Here is a 21,585-nt window from a genome sequence, read left to right as displayed (position 1 = left end):
CAGAGAGCGTGGAATCTGGAGTCGAAAGGCCACAGGATTGATCCTCCTAATGATCCTGTAGGGACCGATAAAGCGAGGACCCAACTTCTTGGATGCCTGATGGATATTAATATTCCTGGTGGATAGCCACACCCAGTCTCCGACTTTAAACGAACAAGGTCTCCTGTGACGGTCGGAGAAGCGCTTTGCGGCCGTGGTCGCAGAGAGGAGAGCCCTACGGACCATAGCCCAGATACTTCTCCTACTGGTCACCCACCTCGAATTACCTGTTCTGGCGGGAACAGGATCAAACGAATTGGCCCGAGGGTGGAAACCATAGTTACACAAAAATGGAGACATTTTGGTAGCAGAATGCCAGCCATTGTTGTAGGCAAACTCTGCGAATGGCAGATTTTCCACCCAATCCTGTTGGGACTTTGATACGTAACACCGCAGGAACTGCTCGAGTGTCTGATTCACACGTTCCGTCTGCCCATTAGATTGTGGATGATAGGCCGAAGATAGACTGAGCTTAATCTGTAACGCAGAACACATAGACTTCCAAAACTTGGCCACAAATTGAACGCCCCTATCTGAGACGATATCAGTAGGAAGACCATGCAAGCGAAAAATGTGGCATAAAAACAAAGAGGCCAACCTTTCCGCGGAAGGTAAACCAGTCAAGGGGACAAAATGTGCCATCTTACTGAATCGGTCTACCACCACCCAGATGGAATCACAACCCCTGGATAATGGTAAATCAGTTATAAAATCCATGGAAATGTGTGACCATGGCCTCCGGGATATTGACAAGGGAACCAACTGACCAATGGGCGAAGAACGGGGAGTCTTATTCCTGGCACAAACGTCGCAGGCAGCTACCCATACCTTGACATCCTTCCTCATGGTGGACCACCAGACAGCTCTTGATAACAAAGATAACGTTTTATCACTGCCGGGATGACCCGCTGATTTACATTGATGAAACTCCAAAAAAATTTTTTTGCGGAGCTCAAAAGGTACAAAGAGTCTACCTTCTGGCACGGCCTTCGGAGCCGAAGCTTGTGCCAACATGACTTGATCCATAAGGCTATGAGTAACCCCAGCAATAATACAAGAGGCAGGAATAATAGACTCTGGTTGTAAATGCGGTTCTTGGACAGCGGAAAAACTTCTTGAAAGAGCATCGGCAATGACATTTTTTGACCCTGGCCTATAAGTAATAATGAAATTAAATCGGGCAAAAAATAATGTCCACCTAGCCTGCCTCGCATTGACTCTCTTGGCTGATTGGAGATATGCCAGATTTTTATGATCTGTTATGATGGTAACCTGGAACCTAGCCCCCTCCAGCCAATGTCGCCATTCCTCTAAGGCTGCTTTGATGGCGAGAAGCTCCCGATTGCCGACATCATAATTACATTCCACTGAGGAAAATTTCCGAGAAAAAAAAGCACAAGGATGTAAGAACCCATCCTGCCTATCCACCTGTGAGAGGACTGCCCCAATCCCTACTTCTGAGGCATCAACTTCCATGACAAAGGGTAATTCAGGATTGGGATGCCTCAGAACCCCGGCGGAAAGAAAGGCTGCCTTCAACTTACTAAAGGCGTTAACAGCGGCATCGGACCAGACTGAAGGATTGGCGTCCTTTTTGGTTAATGCAACAATGGGGGCTACAATATCAGAGAAGAATGGAATAAATCTCCTATAATAGTTAGCAAAGCCCAAGAACCTCTGAGTGGATTTGAGGTTAGATGGTTGAACCCAATCCTTAATGGCCTGAAGCTTTACTGGGTCCATTTGAAAACCCCGAGGGGAAATAATGTAACCCAGGAAAGAAATGCTCTCCACCTCGAACTCGCATTTCTCCAACTTGGCATACAAATTGTTCTCCCTCAATTTTTTTAGAACTGCGCATACATGCAAGCGGTGCTGCTCCAGTGATGGGGAGAAGATCAAAATATCATCCAGATATACTACGACAAAAACCCCCAAAAACTCCCTCAAGACGTCATTAATAAAATCCTGGAACACTGCAGGTGCATTAGCGAGACCAAAGGGCATAACCAAATACTCATAATGTCCCGAATGCGTATTAAACGCAGTTTTCAACTCATCACCGGCTTTAATGCGGATTAAATTGTACGCCCCTCTCAAATCAATTTTAGAAAAAATGGATGCCTTACGAAGCTGATCAAAGAGTACAGATATGAGTGGAAGAGGATACGAATTTTTTACTGTAATGGCATTGAGCTGTCTAAAATCAATGCACGGGCGAAGGGAGCCGTCCTTTTTCCCCACAAAAAAAAACCCGGCTCCGACGGGTGATTTTGAGGGCCTAATGAACCCTTTCTTCAGGTTTTCCTCAATATACTCCTCCATCGCCTTCTCCTCAGGAAGGGATAAGGAGTATAATCGCCCCTTGGGAAGTTTGGCCTCAGGAATGAGATTAATGGCACAATCATATGGTCTATGAGGGGGCAAGACGTCTGCTTCTTTTTTGGAAAACACATCAGAAAAAGACAAATAAGGTTCAGGTAACCCAGAAACTGAGGGAGTCACCATGCGGACTGGCAGGGCTAGACAATTATGAGAACATTGCTCACCCCAACTTACAAGTTCCCCTGACTGCCAATCAAAATGTGGGTTGTGTAGTTTAAGCCATGGTAATCCCAGCACTACGGGTGTAACAGGACTATGAAAAATAAAAAAGGATAAGAGCTCGGAATGGGTAACCCCAACCTGGACCTGTAGGGGAACGGTGCGCTGTGTAATAACTCCATTGGGCAATCGATTGCCATCTAAGCCATACACCGAAATCTCTGGAGATACTGGTATGAGGGAAATCCCCAGTTCTTTGGCTAACTGGGAGTCCAGAAAATTACCCGCAGCCCCACAATCAATAAATGCCTGGCCATCCCACCTATGAATCTCAGAACAAATACATATGGGGATTAATAAAGAATTACTGGGAGATATAAGAGATAGGCCTGATAGGATGTCTCCCCGCATCCTCAGGCCTTGGCGTTTCCCGGGCGCTCAGGACAAGCATTTACCAAGTGTCCCCGCACCCCGCAGTATAAACAGAGGCCCTGAGCACGCCGTCTGGCCTTCTCCTGCGGAGATAAGCGAGCTGCGCCCAACTGCATAGGTTCCCCCAGGTCAACAGCAGAATCCTCGGGGACACTGGGCAATGGCACCAACCCTGCCCCTCGCTCTGAGCGTCTCTCACGGAGCCGGCGATCCACCCTGATAACCAGCTGCATGAGATCGTCCAAGGACATTGGTGTGGGATACTGCACCAAGGAATCTTTTATTTGGTCAGACAGCCCAACCCTAAATTGGGAGCGTAAAGCTGGATCATTCCACCCAGAATCATTAGCGTATCGCCGGAATTCAGAGCAATAGGCCTCTGCCACCTGGCGACCTTGTTTGAGAGATCGAAGGTGAGCTTCTGCTGCGGCTGCCTTATCTGGGTCATCATATAATATCCCCATTGCCTGGAAAAAAGACTCCACGGACCGGAGAGCCGGACTGTCTGACTTCAGCCCAAATGCCCACGTCTGTGGATCCCCCTGGAGGAGGGAAATAACCAACCCCACTCTCTGTATTTCAGACCCGGAGGACAGGGGCCGTAACCGAAAATATAATTTACAGCTCTCTTTAAAATTAAAGAACTGATGTCTATCCCCAGTGAACCGATCAGGAAGGCTCATTTTGGGTTCTTTAACAGACATAGCCGTTGCAGGAGCTGCTCTACGAACCTCCTCCTGAGACTCAACTCTGAGAGTAAGATCCTGCAACTGCTGAGTAAGGTGGTGTAACTGTTCAGCAAAAACCTGGGCCGGAACCCCCGCATTGGGATCCATGCTAAACCAAGAGATACACAACCACTGTAAAGGTAATATGGTTGTGTTACAATATTATCTGGCCGGTTATAATGTTATGCGAAGGGGACCCCTGCCGGACCCTAACTCCGTTGCCTCAGACAGGAGTCAGCAGCTGTGTGCAGAGCTAGGCTTCACCTGGGCCCGTCTCGGCTGGGGAGCGAGTTAGGCCCGCTCCGCTCCGCTACAGGCAGGTCTTAAGGTTGGACAACACCTGCTGCTGAGGCCAGGAGAGCGCAAGGGCAAAGCTAACTATACCTACAGAAGGCAGGGGGACCCCGGACGCCTGGCGTGTACTAAACGTAACAATACGTGAAGATGGTACTAAATGTAAATGGTGAACAAGGAAGCAACAATGCTACAAAGATGGGATAATATCACAACAACTGAGGGCAACAATGCCGAAGATGGAATATAAAGATAAAAGATACAGCTGGCAGCAATGCTTCTAACCAGGTGGAATATGGAGCTAGAAAGCACTGGCAACCAGGTCCTCTGATGACACTTATCTGTAGCCGGACACAGGTAAACGGGACACGGCACGAGGAACAGCACGAGGCACGACACAGAACGGGAAGGCACAGGACTGCAGAGTACTTCTGGAACCAGGAACACCAAGGCACACTAAGGTATGACCAAAGCTATAACCGGCGTCTGTTCCCAGCAGACGCCAGCTATTTATTTGAATCTGCCGCCTGTGATTGTGCTGACGTCAGCTGCGCTGACGCCGCACGCTGCTTGGAGACTCGAGAGCGTTGCCCAGCAACGCCCCGACGTCCAGCAGCCGGAACCACGGAGCCGGAAGCTCGGGGCGTTGCTAGGCAACGCCCCCGACGCTCCCCCGGCGCTCCATCTCCGCCGCCCGTCCCGGACGTGACATCACGCAGAGGCGCTCTGGGACGGCGGCGGCTGACACCCGCTAAGCAATAAACTTTCACTGCTTAGCAAGCCAACTATATTCTAATAAAACATACAATAAAAATTACCCAATAATCAATGTTTTATTTATTTATTTATGTTGCAGCATGAAAGAAAATATCTAGAATAAGTGGGGTCATATTCTGTGTATACTGACTGCATATCTTACAGCAATTAAGTATTAAACTATGATGACACACGGCACAGATATGTATAGCACAAAAAGTGGTGATGTGCTGTAACCTACGGCAACCAGGAGCCAGCTTTTATCAGGTGCGCACAAGCCTGTCAATGAAAGTTGACATTTCATTGGCTGCTATGGGTTACTGTACAGTATATGTATACCGTAATGTTTGGGACATTGTATTAAATGAGGCTTACGGTCTCTTTTAGATTTAAATGGGCAGGACGGACATTTACGTTTATCCCGGGTGCATCTCAGAAGCAGATTTTTTCCTTGATTTTTTCCTGGATTTTTTCCTGGATTTTGCAGGTGAAGAATGATCCGGAGGCTTCGCAGGTGTCAGGGGCAGCGCAGGCCTTCTTCACGCAGGAAACCTCATTATCCTGGCAGGTACACATAGTGTCGCACGTGGATTCTGTCCAAAACTCTTCCCCTTCTTTGGCAAACTTTGCTGTAGGAAAAATATGAAATTTAATAGTTTCCAACATTTCTTGTACGGCACTTCCCTAAGCAATAAGTGCTACATACGGTATTACACAACAGTTCATGTTCTGGAGACAATCCCATATCGCTACAGAAAATACCTGCTGAGGTTACGGTAAACAGTGGACGTGTCGGGATAATTTGGGGCATGACCGTGTTGAGTAGGGGGGCGTGGCCCGCAACAGTGGGTGATATTTAAAGAACCAGAAACAATGGAATTATTTGGTTCCAAGGTCATTTGTTTAGTGTTTGTTTGATTTCACATGACTGTTGTATAATTGATAATGATTTATGATTTTTCTAATCTAGTGCTTATTATTAATCGTTAATATGATTAGTCATTAATATGTCTCATTAGATATTTTGCAGTATCAATTATTTTTTCTTACAATAAAAAAATGAAATAAAAATAGGTTTCATAAATTAGCTCTACGCCTCCATCACAGCGTAACAGCTTTAAGGCATGAATACCGGGTGTAGTATAGTGCACTGACAACATTTAGGTGTTTTTTTTGGTGTCATTGTGGACATTTGAGCAAGTGGACCTGCAATTAGGAATGGTTCTGATCTACTGGCTATTTTGTGAGTTCTGCACCCATCCCGATGTTAGGGGATTGCTGATACGCATCGTCTATTAGTATTATGTGCATGGGCAGACCAGTTCCCCTTTGCGAATGGATTTGGCGACTTGCACATTCGCCAAGCCCTTCGCAAACATCGAGACAGGCCATGGGCAGATGGCGGCGGGCACAGGCAGCGACCATGGAAACGCCCATCCCAATGGGCATCCCCATTTCAAATGATCGACGTTCAATGGGTATGTGGGAGGGACGATGTCTGCCCCATCTACGTCCCGGCGCTCGCAAATAAAAGACAGTTCCCACTGACTTTTATCTGCGAAGATAGGAGAAAACATTCCATGTTTGGCGACCATGGAATGAATTCTCCTGCAGCGGAGACACGCCAAGGGATGTGTTTTTGTAACACATCCCCTTGCATGTAAAAGGAAGAACTACTGGTTCCATCCTTTATCAATTGTATAGCGTGGGTAGTAATGGAAAATGGATAATTAAGTATGCCACAAAGATTACATTTGTTCTTTGCATAGAGATGGTCTTTTATTCTTTCTTTCAGTAATGTTATAAGAGTTATGGATACCTTGGAAAACGCATCCTCCGGGAACCTTGAAATCAGCCACTTCGAACACCCATCGTCCAGGGTAGTTGACGTTGGAAGTAGACTTAATTTTTAATACTTCATTAGTTCTGGATCCGGGTATATTGAAGTAGTGAGTGTCATCACCACTGTTAAATCCAGCCTGCCAACAACATGTGAAACTATATTATATGGGGTATGATGCAGCTTAGAAAACGCCAGAGAAAATATATTAACCTGTTATATTTGGTACATACCAACAGAGTTAGACTGAGACATGAAAGAACCATTGGGGAAAGCATTGGTGAGGGCATGGCCAGAAACCCGAAAGGGCATGGCCAGGCATGAGGGACACAATCCCCATATGTATCAAGCTCCACAAAGTGAAACATTCCATAGATTGTACCTGGCAATCAATGTCATCTATAGATGCCATTGCCCTATGGGCTTCTCACTGCAGAAATCTCAAGCGAGGGAGGGTTCCAAAGGATCCCTCTCTAACCTCTCATGGACACAGAAACATAGAATTTGACAGAAGATAAGAACCATACGGCCCATCCAGGGAGTCTACCATTTAGAGCATTGTTAGAGCAATGGTCACCAACCTAAAATAAATTAATATAATCTGGTAGTTTCTCAAGTGGTCTGTGTACCTATCAGACCGACTTCCAGCCCTTGGCCCACCACATTAACCTGACAACCTCCTGCAGCGTGGAGGATCTTCTGTGGATTCCCTCGCCATCCTGCAGTGACTCTCATTTACCTTCCCGCTTACCACCACTGTGGAATGTCAGCGGTGTTGCTGTCTCCCACCGGTGGTGTTGATGTGAGTCTCTGATGAAGCCACCTATCTGTCCTAGGACACTGACACTGGATCACTTCCTCCTAACTGTCTCAGCAGTACTGTATCTAGGGGAGCTACCCAAATTATGGCTATGAGCTACTGATAGCTTACGAGCTACAGGTTGGAGACCACTGTGTTAGAGTACAGATGTAGCGCTGCTCATCCATTGCCTGCCAGATCCCCTTCTCTGGGGATAGGGACTGGGACGCGCATGCGTCTCATGCGCACGCGTATCCCAGTAGGAGCTGGCTTCACATGACTAGGCCAACGACTAGTGGTAGCTCCAGGGGTGGAGCTGCAGCACAGTTCTAAATTCAAATAGGAGTGACACACCAACTGCCAGTGAGTCCGTTTGGAATGGCAGTTGGTAGAAGTTGGTGTGACTACCCTTTTTGAATTTTAAACTCTGTTACAGCCACACCTATGGAGCAGCCTCTGCCGACGACCATGAATGTGCAGTAGGACATCAGTCCTTAGCCCAGAAGTCCCCACAAGATAAAGGAAGGCTAATTTTGGAAGAGCTGTTTTTTTTGCATTTATATTCACAATTATTCATGCAGATGGCATTAAGGAATGCTGCTATGCATGCGATAAGTGGCGGGGTGTATCGCATGCAATATGGGATGCATTAAACATACTGATATAGGGTACAAGAGGTGGTATGAAGAATTGACTAAGAGTATTTGCATAAAAACCTGAGCCGGGGTTCCACCCAAACCAGTCACGGCGTCTCCATCGCTGGCCGTTCCAGTTGTCCATTGGATATCACCATAATTAAAGATGGTAAAGAAATGGTACCCGTCAGTGGTAAGGACAGCCTGGAACGTGTTCACCTGAAAAGCAACCAAAGGGAATATGTTTTTTTATGGATGTGTGAGGAAAATAAAAATCACAATGATTTTCTCTCTAATTATTATATTACATATTATTAGTGTTATATTATAAGTGCCTATTGATTATTGAGGGCTGATTAGCTCCCTATAATCTTCTATATATAAAAATCGATGTATGTATGTGTGTATGTTCCCTATGGACTCCAAAATGGCATGACCGATTTAAATGAAATTTTCAGGCAATCTTCAGATTAGCCCAGCAGGTGATCCTGTGAAGTTTGGTAGTGATTGGATCAACAGAATTTTTTTTTTGGGCAATTAATTGATCGCGCCACGAATGAGATTTCGTTCCCACCGAACCTCTGTCAAATGCAACTGAATATTCAAGCCGTTGTCAACAAGGTATTCCTAAATCTAACAACCAACTACAAAAATCTGGATTGGCTGTGCAAACGTGCAATTGTGGCACCAAAAAATGATGATGTCAACAATACAATACAAATACAAATCGCTCGACACAGTAATGGACGAAGAACAAGCCGTCAATTATCCGATCGAATTTTTGAATTCATTGGAACCACCCGGAATGCCACTGCACGTATTAACATTGAAGGTTGGATCATCGGTGATGCTTATTCACTACTTAAACGAACCAAAGTTGTGCAACGGAACCAGATTGACCATCGGCACTGTAACTACAGATATCTGCAAAAACTTTGTCACATGACCGCCCCCATCCATCCACCAGAAGTCATCTGTCTATAGATAATTAGTGCTTCCCGTGCAAAGCCAGGGTGGGTCGCTAGTTAAGTATACAACTTGCCATGGGCTGCAGGGGTAAATTCTATTGGTCCGGTGGGAGAAGAGAAGTCCCAGTAAGTAGCCGTCCCTGAAATACCTACTGATGATGTGATTCACCCGGCAGCGTTATGCTGGGTACACACCAAAACGATTTGGGAACAATCCCATCAATCTGAATCCAATTCAGACCAATTGGATGCAGATTGGATGCAGATTGGGTCAAAATCATTTGGTTAGATCTGAATTGGATCCGAATCCGATCCTACCTGCTGCAGTTAGGATCTGTAAAGGATCCATTCATCTGAATACAGATGGGATCGGATCGTATGCAAATAGTATGCAAATCGTATGCAAATCGGATCACGCTACCTACTGTAGCTACTAGTGGGAGCAGCACAATCTCGTACCCTGTGACACCCCCTAACGATATGAGGCCATTGTTTGCTATAGCTCTGTACTATGTGCAGTGGCACCACCAGCACCACCGTCCATTGTGCCCTGTGTTTTTTCATGCAGAGTAGTAAAATATTACCATATTTTTTTTTATAGTTAGAATATCTCATTAAAATAAAACTCAGATGTTTATCCTATATTACAGTATATCGCACATAGCAATGACAATACTGACCTTGGCAGAGGCGGCACCGTAAAAGGCGACTTTGTCCCAGGTGGCGATAAATGCCCACGTGGCTACGTAATGTTTTAGTGGCAGGTGCTTGGCCATATCCCCTGTTATCCTCTGCAGTATAGAGGCGTCGGTCGTCTCCCTGTAGTACACCAGACCGCCCAGACCATTGTCCACGTCACCCCAGAAAGGCGTGATGAACGTCTCTCCGTGTGCCAGTGGGAAAGCGTCGGGTGTGTATTGTGACACAGCGCTTTTGAAGGAGATCACGCCGTTGTTGTTCACCTACAGACAAGGAGCAGAAGGCAGGTGTTATATGTTATACCTACAAATGGATTCTCACCTAGAACGCACACAGATGGCTCAAGACTTAGGGACAGGTGAAGTGATAAAGTGACCGGTAACAAAGTGCCAGCCAATCAACTCCTAACTGTCATGTTACAGGCTGGGTTTGAAAAATGTCAGTTAGGAACTAGTTGGCTGCTGCTTTACCACCAGTGGCAGATCCAGGGGTGGGACCGCTTCACAGTCCAATCTCTGGATCAACACAACTAGGATACCGGAAAGGTTATGTCTATAGGACCTGTGTCTGTATCAGCAGCTATTAGCTATGATGGGTATTAAACTAGAATTTCTAAAAACAAACAATTAAAATAACTGATTCCTGGCGGAGGTGATGGTCCTGCTTACAAAGAGGGATTTGTATTCTTTCCCAAAGAATTTGAAGTTGATAGAGAGCGGGACTTCGCCGGATGTGCCGTCATCTTCTACTGGGGTTGTTTTGTCGCCCTCAGGTGGTCCATATGGATACATAAGGTCATCTGGAAAGCGGAAAGCAGGGAATATATGAGTGTAAGCAGCAGGGGGCGCTATGAATGAGAAGCGCTGGGTACAAAATACCAGCAGTGGGGATCTGGACATTCAATATCTAAACACATCCCTTTATTTTTGGACGTTCCTTACCCCTAATACCTATCCTAACCTATCCTAATGACCCTGTCAACCTAACCCATGTCGACCTTCAATCATGTTAACCCTCCTGTATGATCTATAGTCATGTTGACAGTCATGCCTGTCAACCTAGTTGTTGTCTATCCAATGATCCATACCCCCACAGCCAGTGGCGTAGCTTGGTTTGGGGCGCCCCCCCGCCGTTAATGGGGGGGGGTGCCCCCCCCTCCCCGCCGGTCTCCCCCCGGCCACCGGTGCCCCCCCTATCGCCGCAGGCTTACCTGTCTGCGCGTCCCGGCTCCTCTCCTGGCTTCAATTAATAATTCTATGCAGATGGACCACGATAAAATGGCCGCCCCCATACCGCAGACAGTTTCAGAGAACTGTCTGCTTTATGGGGCGGCCATTTTATCGTGGTCCGTCTCCATAGAATTGATTGAAGCCAGGAGGGGAGCTGGGATGCGCAGACAGGTAAGCCTGCGGGGGATGGGGGGCGGGGGCATTACTATAGCACCGCAGCCCCCCCCGGCGCACCCACATGCACAGCACGCGACCGCGGGGGCTGCGGTGCTATAGTTACGCCCCTGGCCACAGCCTAACCCTCTCCTCCTGCAATCTAAGTCTGTGTGTGTGTGTGTGTCTGTGTGTTTGCAGTATACTGTACAGTATATGTATATTGTGCTTATTTCTGTGTTTCTTGACTGTCCCGTATTTTTTATCTCTGTGTTTTGCATTTTAGTCTTATGTCCTTACTTCTATCCTCTACGTTCCCACTGACTAATAATAATAATAATAATAATAATAATAATAATAATAATATACAATGCTTAGAAGGAATATACATTATTCCTGGAATTGTACCTTAAACAGATGTCATCTTTCTTCTGCCCTATAATTAGCCCCTTGGTCTTATACTAACCTGCTAACTGTCTTTGCATCACATTTATACAGTAAGTGTTCCATAGTGTTTTGAATGAAAGAGTTCCCCTTAGTGTCACCATCCTGATTAATTACATTTTTCTATGATTTGGTTTTACCTGATCCTGCTGATCCCAGATCCAATACTGAAATCACAGCTGGAAAGAGATAGGGTGACATTAGCGTTTGTCTCTGTCTTGTACATAATGACGCTTTCTGTGCTGTCGGGAACCGCACTTACCCAGTAGCAGCAGCGACGTTACTCTCCAGGTCACTGCCATCTTGCCTCAGTTCTCTAAGACACTGAAAATAAAATGTCATCTTTACATTACATATCGATGTATCTTAAGGTGCATCCACAAGATGCGATTTGAGCTTCTGATTTTGACTTTAAAGTCAAAATTGGAAGAAAAGTTAGCACAAATTGCACAGTGTGTATACGGCTTGTGATACCGATGTACTGCGCCATGGGATCGGCATAGTAAGAAAAAAAAAATGAATTCAGACTCTATTGTATACAGTGTAGTGTTCTAGTGTTCTTGTATAATCAAAATCGTCCCTAGCCAAAATCGCAGAGTGTGTACATACAGATGGAGCGCCCCTCAGTGTTGCGGGTCCTGGCGATTCTATCGCCAACCGCCAGGATCCGCCGTTAGTCGGAAGGAGGCGCGCACGCACGAGACGCGCGCGCGGCCCATTCCACCTGAGCCCACTACCACTCCTCCGCCTCCCCGCCAGTCCCCGCAGCCCCCCACACCCCCTCCCTGAAGCGGAGAAGGGCAAGGATTACGCTCTGAGTGACGGAAACGTGCGTGTGAGGCGCTTGCGTCAAATGGAGCACCTCTCTGCCGGCTCTCGCCAGCGCATGGGGAGCTGGCGCTGAATGACGGGCGCTGCATCTGTAGGACCTAATTCCAACTTAATCGTAGGAAAAATTTGTTCTTAAAATTCTCCCAGAGTTACGCCTCTGACTTGCAGGTACTTGCTCTTTCTTGGTTTGCTTCCAATTTTTCTATCCGAATTCGATGGCGCAGGGCCGCGCATCGGGATCGAATCGAAATCGAATGTGTTCTATTTCCATTTGATTTCGATTCGATTTTGTTTATGTAACCAAAATCTAATAGAAAAATAGACAAAATCGAACCGTGTGTACGCCGTATAAGTTTAAGCAACAAAATATAAAAAACAAACCCAACAAATTTCTTAACCAAAAAAACATTTTATTTCTGCCGATCAAAAACAATCAGAAGATAATAATTAAACATCCTCATTTGACGTTCCTCATCCAAATGATGGTGTTTCTGTTGTTTTTTTTTTGCCCCCTCCAAGGCTCTTCTCTGGAATGCTACGCACCATTTTAACCCTTAAAAAACTGCCCGAACTGCTAGAAAGTAACTCAATCATACAATCAGGCCAGACTGTCACATCACGGTATTGTACTCACAGGGAAACCAGATCAACAAAATTAAGTCTCTTTGGGCCAGATGTACCAAGCTTTAAAAAAGTGATAAAGTGGAGAGTAATAAACAATCAGCCAATCAGCTCCTAACTGCCATGTTACAGGCTGGGTTTGAAAAATAGGACAGGTAAGAGCTGATTGGCTGATTGTTTATTACTCTCCACTTTATCACTTTTTTAAAGCTTGTTACATCTGTCCCTCTGCATGAAATCTGGATCCTTACCTCTGTGCCTTCGGGTACCTGCAGCCTGCGGGCACGCAGATGGTGCAGCATCTTATACAGTCCGGGCTGAACGAGAAGGGCGGAGCAATAATGCTTAAACAAATCTCAGGACCTATTGCAGCTTTATTCCGCCGTTACCTTGTGTGTGCACATACCGCATATAACAATATTTAAGTATGTCTGTAGCAATACAAAGCTGTTGGTGTTTGCCACCTTTTCTGATTCGCCCTTTTCAAACAATGATTCAGGGTATTTGCATGAAGCTTGTCCTGTATGCGAGCACTGAGTCCTGGCCGACAGCTCATTTTCAATTACAGTCCCACGTTCGACAGATTTAGGAGCTTATTCAGGTCTGTTCGCTGCCACCCTGCTTTCGCACAGGGACAGATGGTCGTGCTCTGCACATTTCTGCGCATTTGTATATGCAGGGTGCAGACAGACTCTTCACCGGGTGCAGAGGCGTAACTAATATTGTGGCGCCCCCCCCCGCCAAAAAATTACCTTACCCCTCCGCATGCCGCCGCCGCCGCCGACCCCGCATTCAGTCCGGCACCGCAGATAGCCTCCGGGCTCCGTCTCCTGCAGTAATGAAAAATGTCACGACAAAATGGCTGCCCCCTAATGCGGTGGCGGCGGCATGCGGAGGGGTAAGGGGGGGTCTGACCAGAGTGCCCGGGCACCAGGGGCGCCCCGCTGGCGCTTGCTCCCCCAAGCAGCCGCGGTGGCTGCCTTACGGTAGCTACACCTCTGACCGGGTGCATGCACTCAGAACAGCGTACGAGGGGCGGCGAGGGGCATGGGGCATGGGGCACCGGGCAGCCCCATTAGCATATGGGAATGCCCAGAGTTTAATTTGCAGTCCCATGAGACCGCTGGAGTTCCCCTGCTAATGCGGGCATGACGGACAGTTGGGGGGCCCCCAACTGTCACCAGATGTCAGATGTCTGCCCGCTTCCCCCTGAATGTGCATGCATATGCTCAGATCAACCTTACATATGTGTGCACGCACCACATCCGACCATCGAAATATGTGGGTGCTCCCCCCTGGGCAGATCGCCAAGCCCCAAGATTCTTGGGGTCTTTGAGATGGGCCAGGGGGCACTCCTCTCACCCCCCTCACCCCCCAGGTATGGATTAAAGGTTAGACAGTGCCTAGGTTGACACAAAAAAAGATCGACAAGGTTGACAGATACATAACGTCAACATATGAAAATATTGAAGTGATTTTTTTTTAATGTTTTTTGTTGTCATTGTCAAAATTCCTGCCAACCATTTTATGCATATTGACCTTTTGGTTTGACCTATCACCTGTCAACCAATCACTGTTGACCTCTTCACCAGTCACCTGGACACTGGACCTCTCATCTGCACACATTTTAAAAAACATCGCTAAGCTGCAAGTCTGCAGATGACTTACTGTATTGCAGCAATAACACGATGGCACCTCATTCGGGTAAAATCCGCTTTGTATTTAGCTATTGGCCCACATAAGCCCCCAACAGACACAGACTGACAGCAGCACAACCTCCACAAGCAGAGCGTACATGAGACGGAACAATATTAATTAGTATAATATTTGCTTTATCTGTGACTACACTCTGAGTCCTTGTGTTGGGGTGAGGCCCATATTTATTTCGAAATATGTATTTATCCCATAGTATTTGCCTTTCCTCTTGACTGGGTGAGAATTATGTCACTTTATGGAGATCATTTCCAAGTCACATAAACACATAAGGGATTACAGCAAACGATCTGTCCATAAAGGGTTTCTCGGGGGGTGGAGACCAAATACACTTAGGTCGTATTCCTAAATCCTAATAATGAGCCGGCTGAGTCTGTGAGTCATATTACCTTGGGCTCTTGTATATGGACTCCTAATAACAGAGTTTATAGCCCCAAACACACTAGACGACCTGTTAACGAAATTGGGGGAACAATATTGTACATAAACAATGGGCCTTGTTCAGGTCCATTCCGTAGTCCCTATGAGTTAGCACGGGGGTGATGTTTAGTGACTGCACATGCGAAGATGCATTTCTACACATGTGCAGACGCTGGGTGCGTGCGCCCACAGCGAACAAACTGTGGTCAGAAGGGCTAGTGGAGGGGGGGCGTGAGGAGGTGGGCAGGGGTACTCACTCATGGGAATGGGCAGCATTTCATGGGTGTTCCCATGGTAGTCGCCCGGTGATGTGGCGCTGGAGGCGTGCAGCTGACATCACCGGATGGCAAGCTGCCTGCCCATTTCCGCAAGAACGTACGCGCACTTTATATATGCGTGTGCGCACCACATGTTTTGATGGTCGGCGACCATTGAAAGATGTTGGAGGTAGCCACTGGCCTGCGAATGGATGTTTATGTAAAACATCCATTGCCATGCCATGCGAACGTAGGCGTCGTGCAATCGGTGGGCCGGCGTACCACCATTCGCAGGGTGGGTTCTGGTTGACTCCCAAGGATGCGAATTGGCATCCGAACGAATCATTCAGAATAACCCCCTTAGGATGATATCATCAGCGATATGTTCCAGTGATGTCATCAATGGCCACTGAACTTGCAGGTCGTTGACTTTATAGCCAAAACTGAAATGCATGTTCTGAAGACAGGGGTCGTAAACGATGCTCGGGGGCGCACATCGTTAACGATATTTACTGTATACACTACACTCTTTTTTAAAAGATATCGCTCAGAAGGGCCCTTTGGAGCGATAGCTTTAAAAAATCAGGTAGTGTACAGGTATATGGGGCTTTAGAGTTGTAAGTATAGACCTGAGGTTTTAAGCGTTTGATATCTAGGAACCACTACACGCACTTCCACTCATGGGCGTAACTTGTTTGGTAGACAATTATTGTAAAATTACATCAATATTTTTTATTTTAGTTTTATTAATCTTTCTACCATTACCCTAGCTCCATGCACAGACCTGGTCCACGCAGACACACACAGAACTGGCAAATATATAACCACTTTCATTTCATCTCCAGATACCTACTACTCTGTCAATGCTATCGGTGTGGTTGCCATCGATGGTTATAATCAATGGCAGTAGTGCAAGTGGCCATCTTTGATAGCCAATGATCCAATGGATAACCAAAGATGGTTTCAACAACCAATAGTCATCCCTCTATGTTGACTGACTGGCTTGAGAGCCTACCGGAACTTGGATCGGGACTTTGTGGGTGTTGGGGGTGAAGTGGGATGTAACTATGCTCCATGTGCCGACACCTTGGAATAAAAAATGTGGTTATGTTTCACCATTGATGGACAGAAACCTTCTGGTTCTGCCTCCTTGATGGCAAAATTATTCTACATCGGCCATAAACAATTGATGAATATATATTGATGATAGACGATCCCCTATTTAATATTTGGACTCTGCTGCAGTCCCACATCTGGAGCCACCACTGTATATAAATATACTAATAGGATTGGAGGCCATTAAAAACCTCAGAACTGGAGGCCATGTCTTGGATCTCGGGACTGGAAGGAATGGCTTAGACCTCAATACTTGGACCTAAAACTGCAGAACACATCTTGTACCATACAACTGGAGAACAAGTCTTTAACCAAAGAACTGGAGGTAGTAACTGAAGATGAAGAACATGAGGTAAGTACTAGATTCTCAGAATAAATGGCTTATTGGAGGCCCAAACTCTTTTGGAAACAAAATGTGGGGATATAACTGGTTCAGAAACAAATATTAGCAAGGCTGATGCCTTCAGAATGCTTAACTGTGTGAGTTCTTCAATAAGTTGGAACTTGGACCAGTTGGAGTTGTGGATCTTTCATCAGTGAAGGTTATTTTTATGTGAAGAGGTGCCGTATAGTAGAGGTGGGTGGCTGGGGGGGCTGATGAGGTGCCGCTAAATAGCCCTGCCCCCGCCCGGCGCCAGAGGTCGGAGGAGAAGAGGCGCGGGACCCAAAGACTTTGCTGCAGCACCAGGAAGGCACAGGAGTTTTCCAGCAGTTGAGGTAAGTGGCCCTGGGCGGCCACCACTTACATCCAGCCCCCTAGACCACCAGGCGCCGGGCGCTAGGTCCAAGAGTGTGTTCAGGCCCTTCTGGTCTGTGCCCCAGTAGCCAGGCCCCTAGGCCTGTGCTCATTACCAGGCCCCTAGGCCTGTGCTCATTACCAGGCCCCTAGGTCTGTGCTCATTACCAGGCCCCTGGGTCTATGCCAAGGGTGATTTTCATCCTCTCCTGCACCTGGGCTCTGCGGTGGCTCTTCCCAGGGCCCGGACCTAGTAAGGAAAGGGGGAACGGCTGTTCTCCCTACCCTGTCCTGAACGGCTGTTCCCAGGCAAAGGCGGTCTCAGGTGAGGGGTAAAGATAGGAAGGCGGTAAGTAGCCTCACTCCATATATATGTCCTCAGTTACCCATGTTATTGGTTATGTGTTTGGTATAATAAAGGTTGTGTTGACATGTTAGTCGAGTTATGTTGAGTTGTTAGTCCTTTGTGTTGTGGCATAGCAGCCTTAAGGTTCCTAGCATTATCTACTTAGTGTGTGTGTGTAGTACCAGCGAGGGGAGGGCAGGTTAGCCAGTGTTGCGCTAGGAAAGATTGTAGGAGAGGGAGGTTGTCTGTCTTCTCTCGTAGGTGTGGATGAGCGTCTATCAAGGTGACCAGTTTGTAGGAGTGAGTATTCTTTCCGTTTGTCTGTTTCCCCTTTTCCCTGAGCATCGGCTTTGGGGCTGTACACGAACGTGTGAGACCCCTATCTAAACACCTGGGTGCGCAAGCGCCTATGGGTGAAACTGGGTGGCTGAGGCACCGACCAATGATGACCATTTACCCATCGCCACCCCTAACTCCCACCCCTCACTTCGGAATTCGGCAAGTGGGGGAGTCTTGCGAATACCGATTTTGTTTCCAGTAGTATCAGCCAAGAACCGCTGGAGAGGGACTGGTGCCGGGAGTAAGACCGTCATTTCGCATGACCGGGGCAGCCAGAAGAGTGAGTACCAGCCGTAAGGCCTTGTCCCCTACACACTACATTTATGTGAACATTAGAAATCTTACCATCAGATGACTGTTCTGTTTCTGGAGCAATCTGTTGACCTTGACCGAGAATAAGTGGATGCAGGTAACCAAACAGAACTGGCTAGGTCAGGGAGGGGGGGGGGGGTTGGATTCCAGTCCAGGGCCCAGACAGAAAGGGGGCTCAGGGCTGGAGTCTATCAAATATCATTTATAAAATACAAAGTTTACATTTCCCATAAAGCAATGTAGAGGTGGAGTAGTGCGGCCAGTGCTGCAGACACAGGAGTTCTTCTGAAACCCGCAGTGGAGGAGTAAGACCTGTCTGTTTACTCAGTCTCAGGCCCCATAATTTTGGGTGGCAGCCCTGCCTGTTGCAAGTGGTGGGAGAATTCATTGGTGCTCAGTTTTGAAAAGATCAGATCGCAAAGGAAAGATATTTTGACAATTAGCATTTTTATAGTTAAGCCCCAAAAAAAATTATAAAATTATATATATATATATATATATATATATATATATATATATATATACAGAGGAACGATACCCAGCGCATTAAGTCCAATGTCTTTTAGGCATATAACAATGTCCAATAAGTCCTGCAATGTGTGCTGCTCCACTTGTCGGATCCAACACAAATCCACAAAGGTATGCTTGCAAAAAGAAGGTAAATGAAGCGCACAGTCAGTAATATATATAACACAATTTTACTTATAAAATACTGACGTACATTAAAGGGTAAAAACAGCAATGCTTGCCAGGGAGTAGACGGGCAGTGCGGCAGGACGGTCAGAGTAGAAACAGCCGTAGGCGGTGATCAGTCGCCGGCAGGAACCTCATCAAACAACCGCTCACTCGGATCCACTCCTTCAGATCGACATGGACTGCAAAGACGCCACAGCGTCGGGATCACTGGAAGCCATGCCCAGCGCGTTTCGTCACAGGTTCGGACTTCGTCAGGGGGTGACGAAGTCCGACGAAGTCCGAACCTGTGACGAAACGCGCTGGGCGTGGCTTCCAGTGATCCCGACGCTGTGGCGTCTTTGCAGTCCATGTCGATCTGAAGGAGTGGATCCGAGTGAGCGGTTGTTAGATGAGGTTCCTGCCGGCGACTGATCACCGCCTACGGCTGTTTCCATTCTGACCGTCCTGCCGCACTGCCCGTCTACTCCCTGGCAAGCATTGCGGTTTTTACCCTTTAATGTACGTCAGTATTTTATAAGTAAAATTGTGTTATATATATTACTGACTGTGCGCTTCATTTACCTTCTTTTTGCATATATATATATATAGTAGCTGTGTGTGTTTGCTGCAGCACAAACGGAGACGAATCAACTTTGCCAAATAACGTTTTTACTGTGTGACAACACAAATCTCTGTGCCGACGTTTCGGGGTCCCGTGTGCCCCATTTTCAAGGAGAGAGATCTCTCTCCTTGAAAACGGAGCACACGGGATCCCGAAACGTCGGCACAGAGATTTGTGTTGTCACACAGTAAAAACGTTATTTGGCAAAGTTGATTCGTCTCCGTTTGTGCTGCAGCAAACACACACAGCTACTATCCTATTCTGGCTGCGAGCACCGGAGCATATACCGAATTGAGCGGAGTGCCGGACCACCTTCTCCAAGCTATAAATATATATATATATATATATTTATACTGTATATATAAGGCTACCTACTCCTCACCTCTATGAGGTGAGATACTGCAAGTGACCACTAGAGGCCAATCCATGGACCAAATGACTCCTTTGTTTGCTAAAAGATGTCATAACAGAAAGTGAAAGCAATTATTGCAGGGGCACTGATCTGTTTCAAACTTGCTGGATATGGAGAGAGGGAGCTGTGAAGAAAGAGATTGTAATTAGGAGCAGAAAGGGATAAGGGGGTGGGGTGAAGAGTTTGTGGGCTAAAAACTGTCACAGCTCAAAGTGAATGTACATTGCAGAAGCCGTCATTTGGATGAGCTTTAAACTAGTAAAATAATCACATTTTTAAATGATCTCTGTGACATTACCTTTAGCGCCACTAGAGGGCCCCACGGCTCAATGAATGCTACAACTCTTCGGAACTGTTCTTGAATTGAGACTTTGCGAATGCGGAATAGAGCTGATTCTGTCTGATGCATTTCCATTGGAATGGAATCCAGGTGATAGGTCGATAGTGTCTAGCTCGACGGGTTGGGATCGTTTGGTCTACAGCAATAGGTCGACAGTCAAAAGGTCGACATGGGGTTTTTCACAGTTTTTTTACCGGAATGTTGACACAGTCGACATGGACACAGTTTCCAATGCACCGCATCCCCTCACGTCGCTCGCAATGCTTCAGGCACGGTGACTCGCTGTGCTCGACACATTATTTTATTCTTCCACCACGTCCTAGTGGATGGTAGGGCATGAAATACCGCCTGTCGGCACATGTCGGCTCAAAAAACTGTGAAAAACCCCATGTCGACCTTTTGACTGTCGACCTAGACCCTGTTGACCTAATGACCTGTTGACCTAAACCCATGTTGACCTAGACCCATGTCAACCTTGACCCATGTCGACCTAGAACCATGTTGACCGATCCCCATGTCGCTGTAGACCCAATGACCGTATCCCCGCTCGACACCATATGGTCAACATGCAAAATGTTGACATATACACAAGGGAGACATCAGGCACATGTTGACGTGCGTATGGATGATATAATACAAAAAAGTTTAACACTCGTGTCTGCTTATTCAACTGTCAACCCTTTCTGTGTCAGCCTTTTGCTTTGGTTGATCTCTTTCCAGTGTTGACCTTGTGACTGTTGACCTTTCAATTTAATAGCGATATCTTGTGAATCTGTGAAACTTCACAATAATGTTTACTACATATTGTACTTCAACATGGTGCATTCTGGGCCTCAATAATACAAAGCCTTGTAAAACGCACGGGTTCCAGTCAACGGGATACATTTACTAAGACAGGAGTTCTACTGAAGATGAGAGGTTGCCTATAGCAACCAATAAGATTCTATTTATTATCTTCTAGGAGCTGCTAAATAAACAGTAGAATCTCATTGGTTGCTACGGGAAACATCCAATCTTCAATAGAACTCCCGTCTTAGTAAATAACTTCAGAATGTTGACATGTTCTAAATGTTAACTTTCAGGATGTTGACATATTTCAAAGGTTGACAATTAACATACAGTATCAACAAACACATTGCCGACATAAACATGTTAATATGCTATTAAGGTTAGGCAATAATTAGGGTTTGTGTTAGAGTCAGGCTTGATCCATCAATAATAGATAATATCAGTGGTGACGCTCATCCTGAACAGCCTGGGAGCGGTGGAATATGGCGTCCGTGGA

General features: G+C 46.5%; 1 protein-coding gene across 1 annotated transcript; it reads right to left on the bottom strand.

The window, feature by feature from the left end:
• Positions 1-4,862: 4,862 nt before the first annotated feature.
• On the bottom strand, positions 4,863-8,970 carry LOC146041448 (alpha-tectorin-like). The gene is made up of 4 exons (XM_083161428.1): positions 8,959-8,970; positions 8,149-8,286; positions 6,613-6,772; positions 4,863-5,422 (listed from the first exon to the last, which is right to left on the bottom strand). The coding sequence occupies exons 1-4, from the start codon at positions 8,968-8,970 to the stop codon at positions 5,226-5,228; spliced, it is 507 nt and encodes a 168-aa protein (XP_083017554.1). The 3' UTR covers positions 4,863-5,225.
• Between the last annotated feature and the right edge of the window lie 12,615 nt (positions 8,971-21,585).

The sequence above is a fragment of the Crinia signifera genome, chromosome 19 (assembly GCF_055691185.1).
Source record: "Crinia signifera chromosome 19, ASM5569118v1, whole genome shotgun sequence".
In the NCBI taxonomy this organism is placed as follows: domain Eukaryota; kingdom Metazoa; phylum Chordata; class Amphibia; order Anura; family Myobatrachidae; genus Crinia; species Crinia signifera.
Note: the sequence above shows the minus strand (reverse complement) of the source record. Positions and strands in the feature narration are given on the sequence as shown.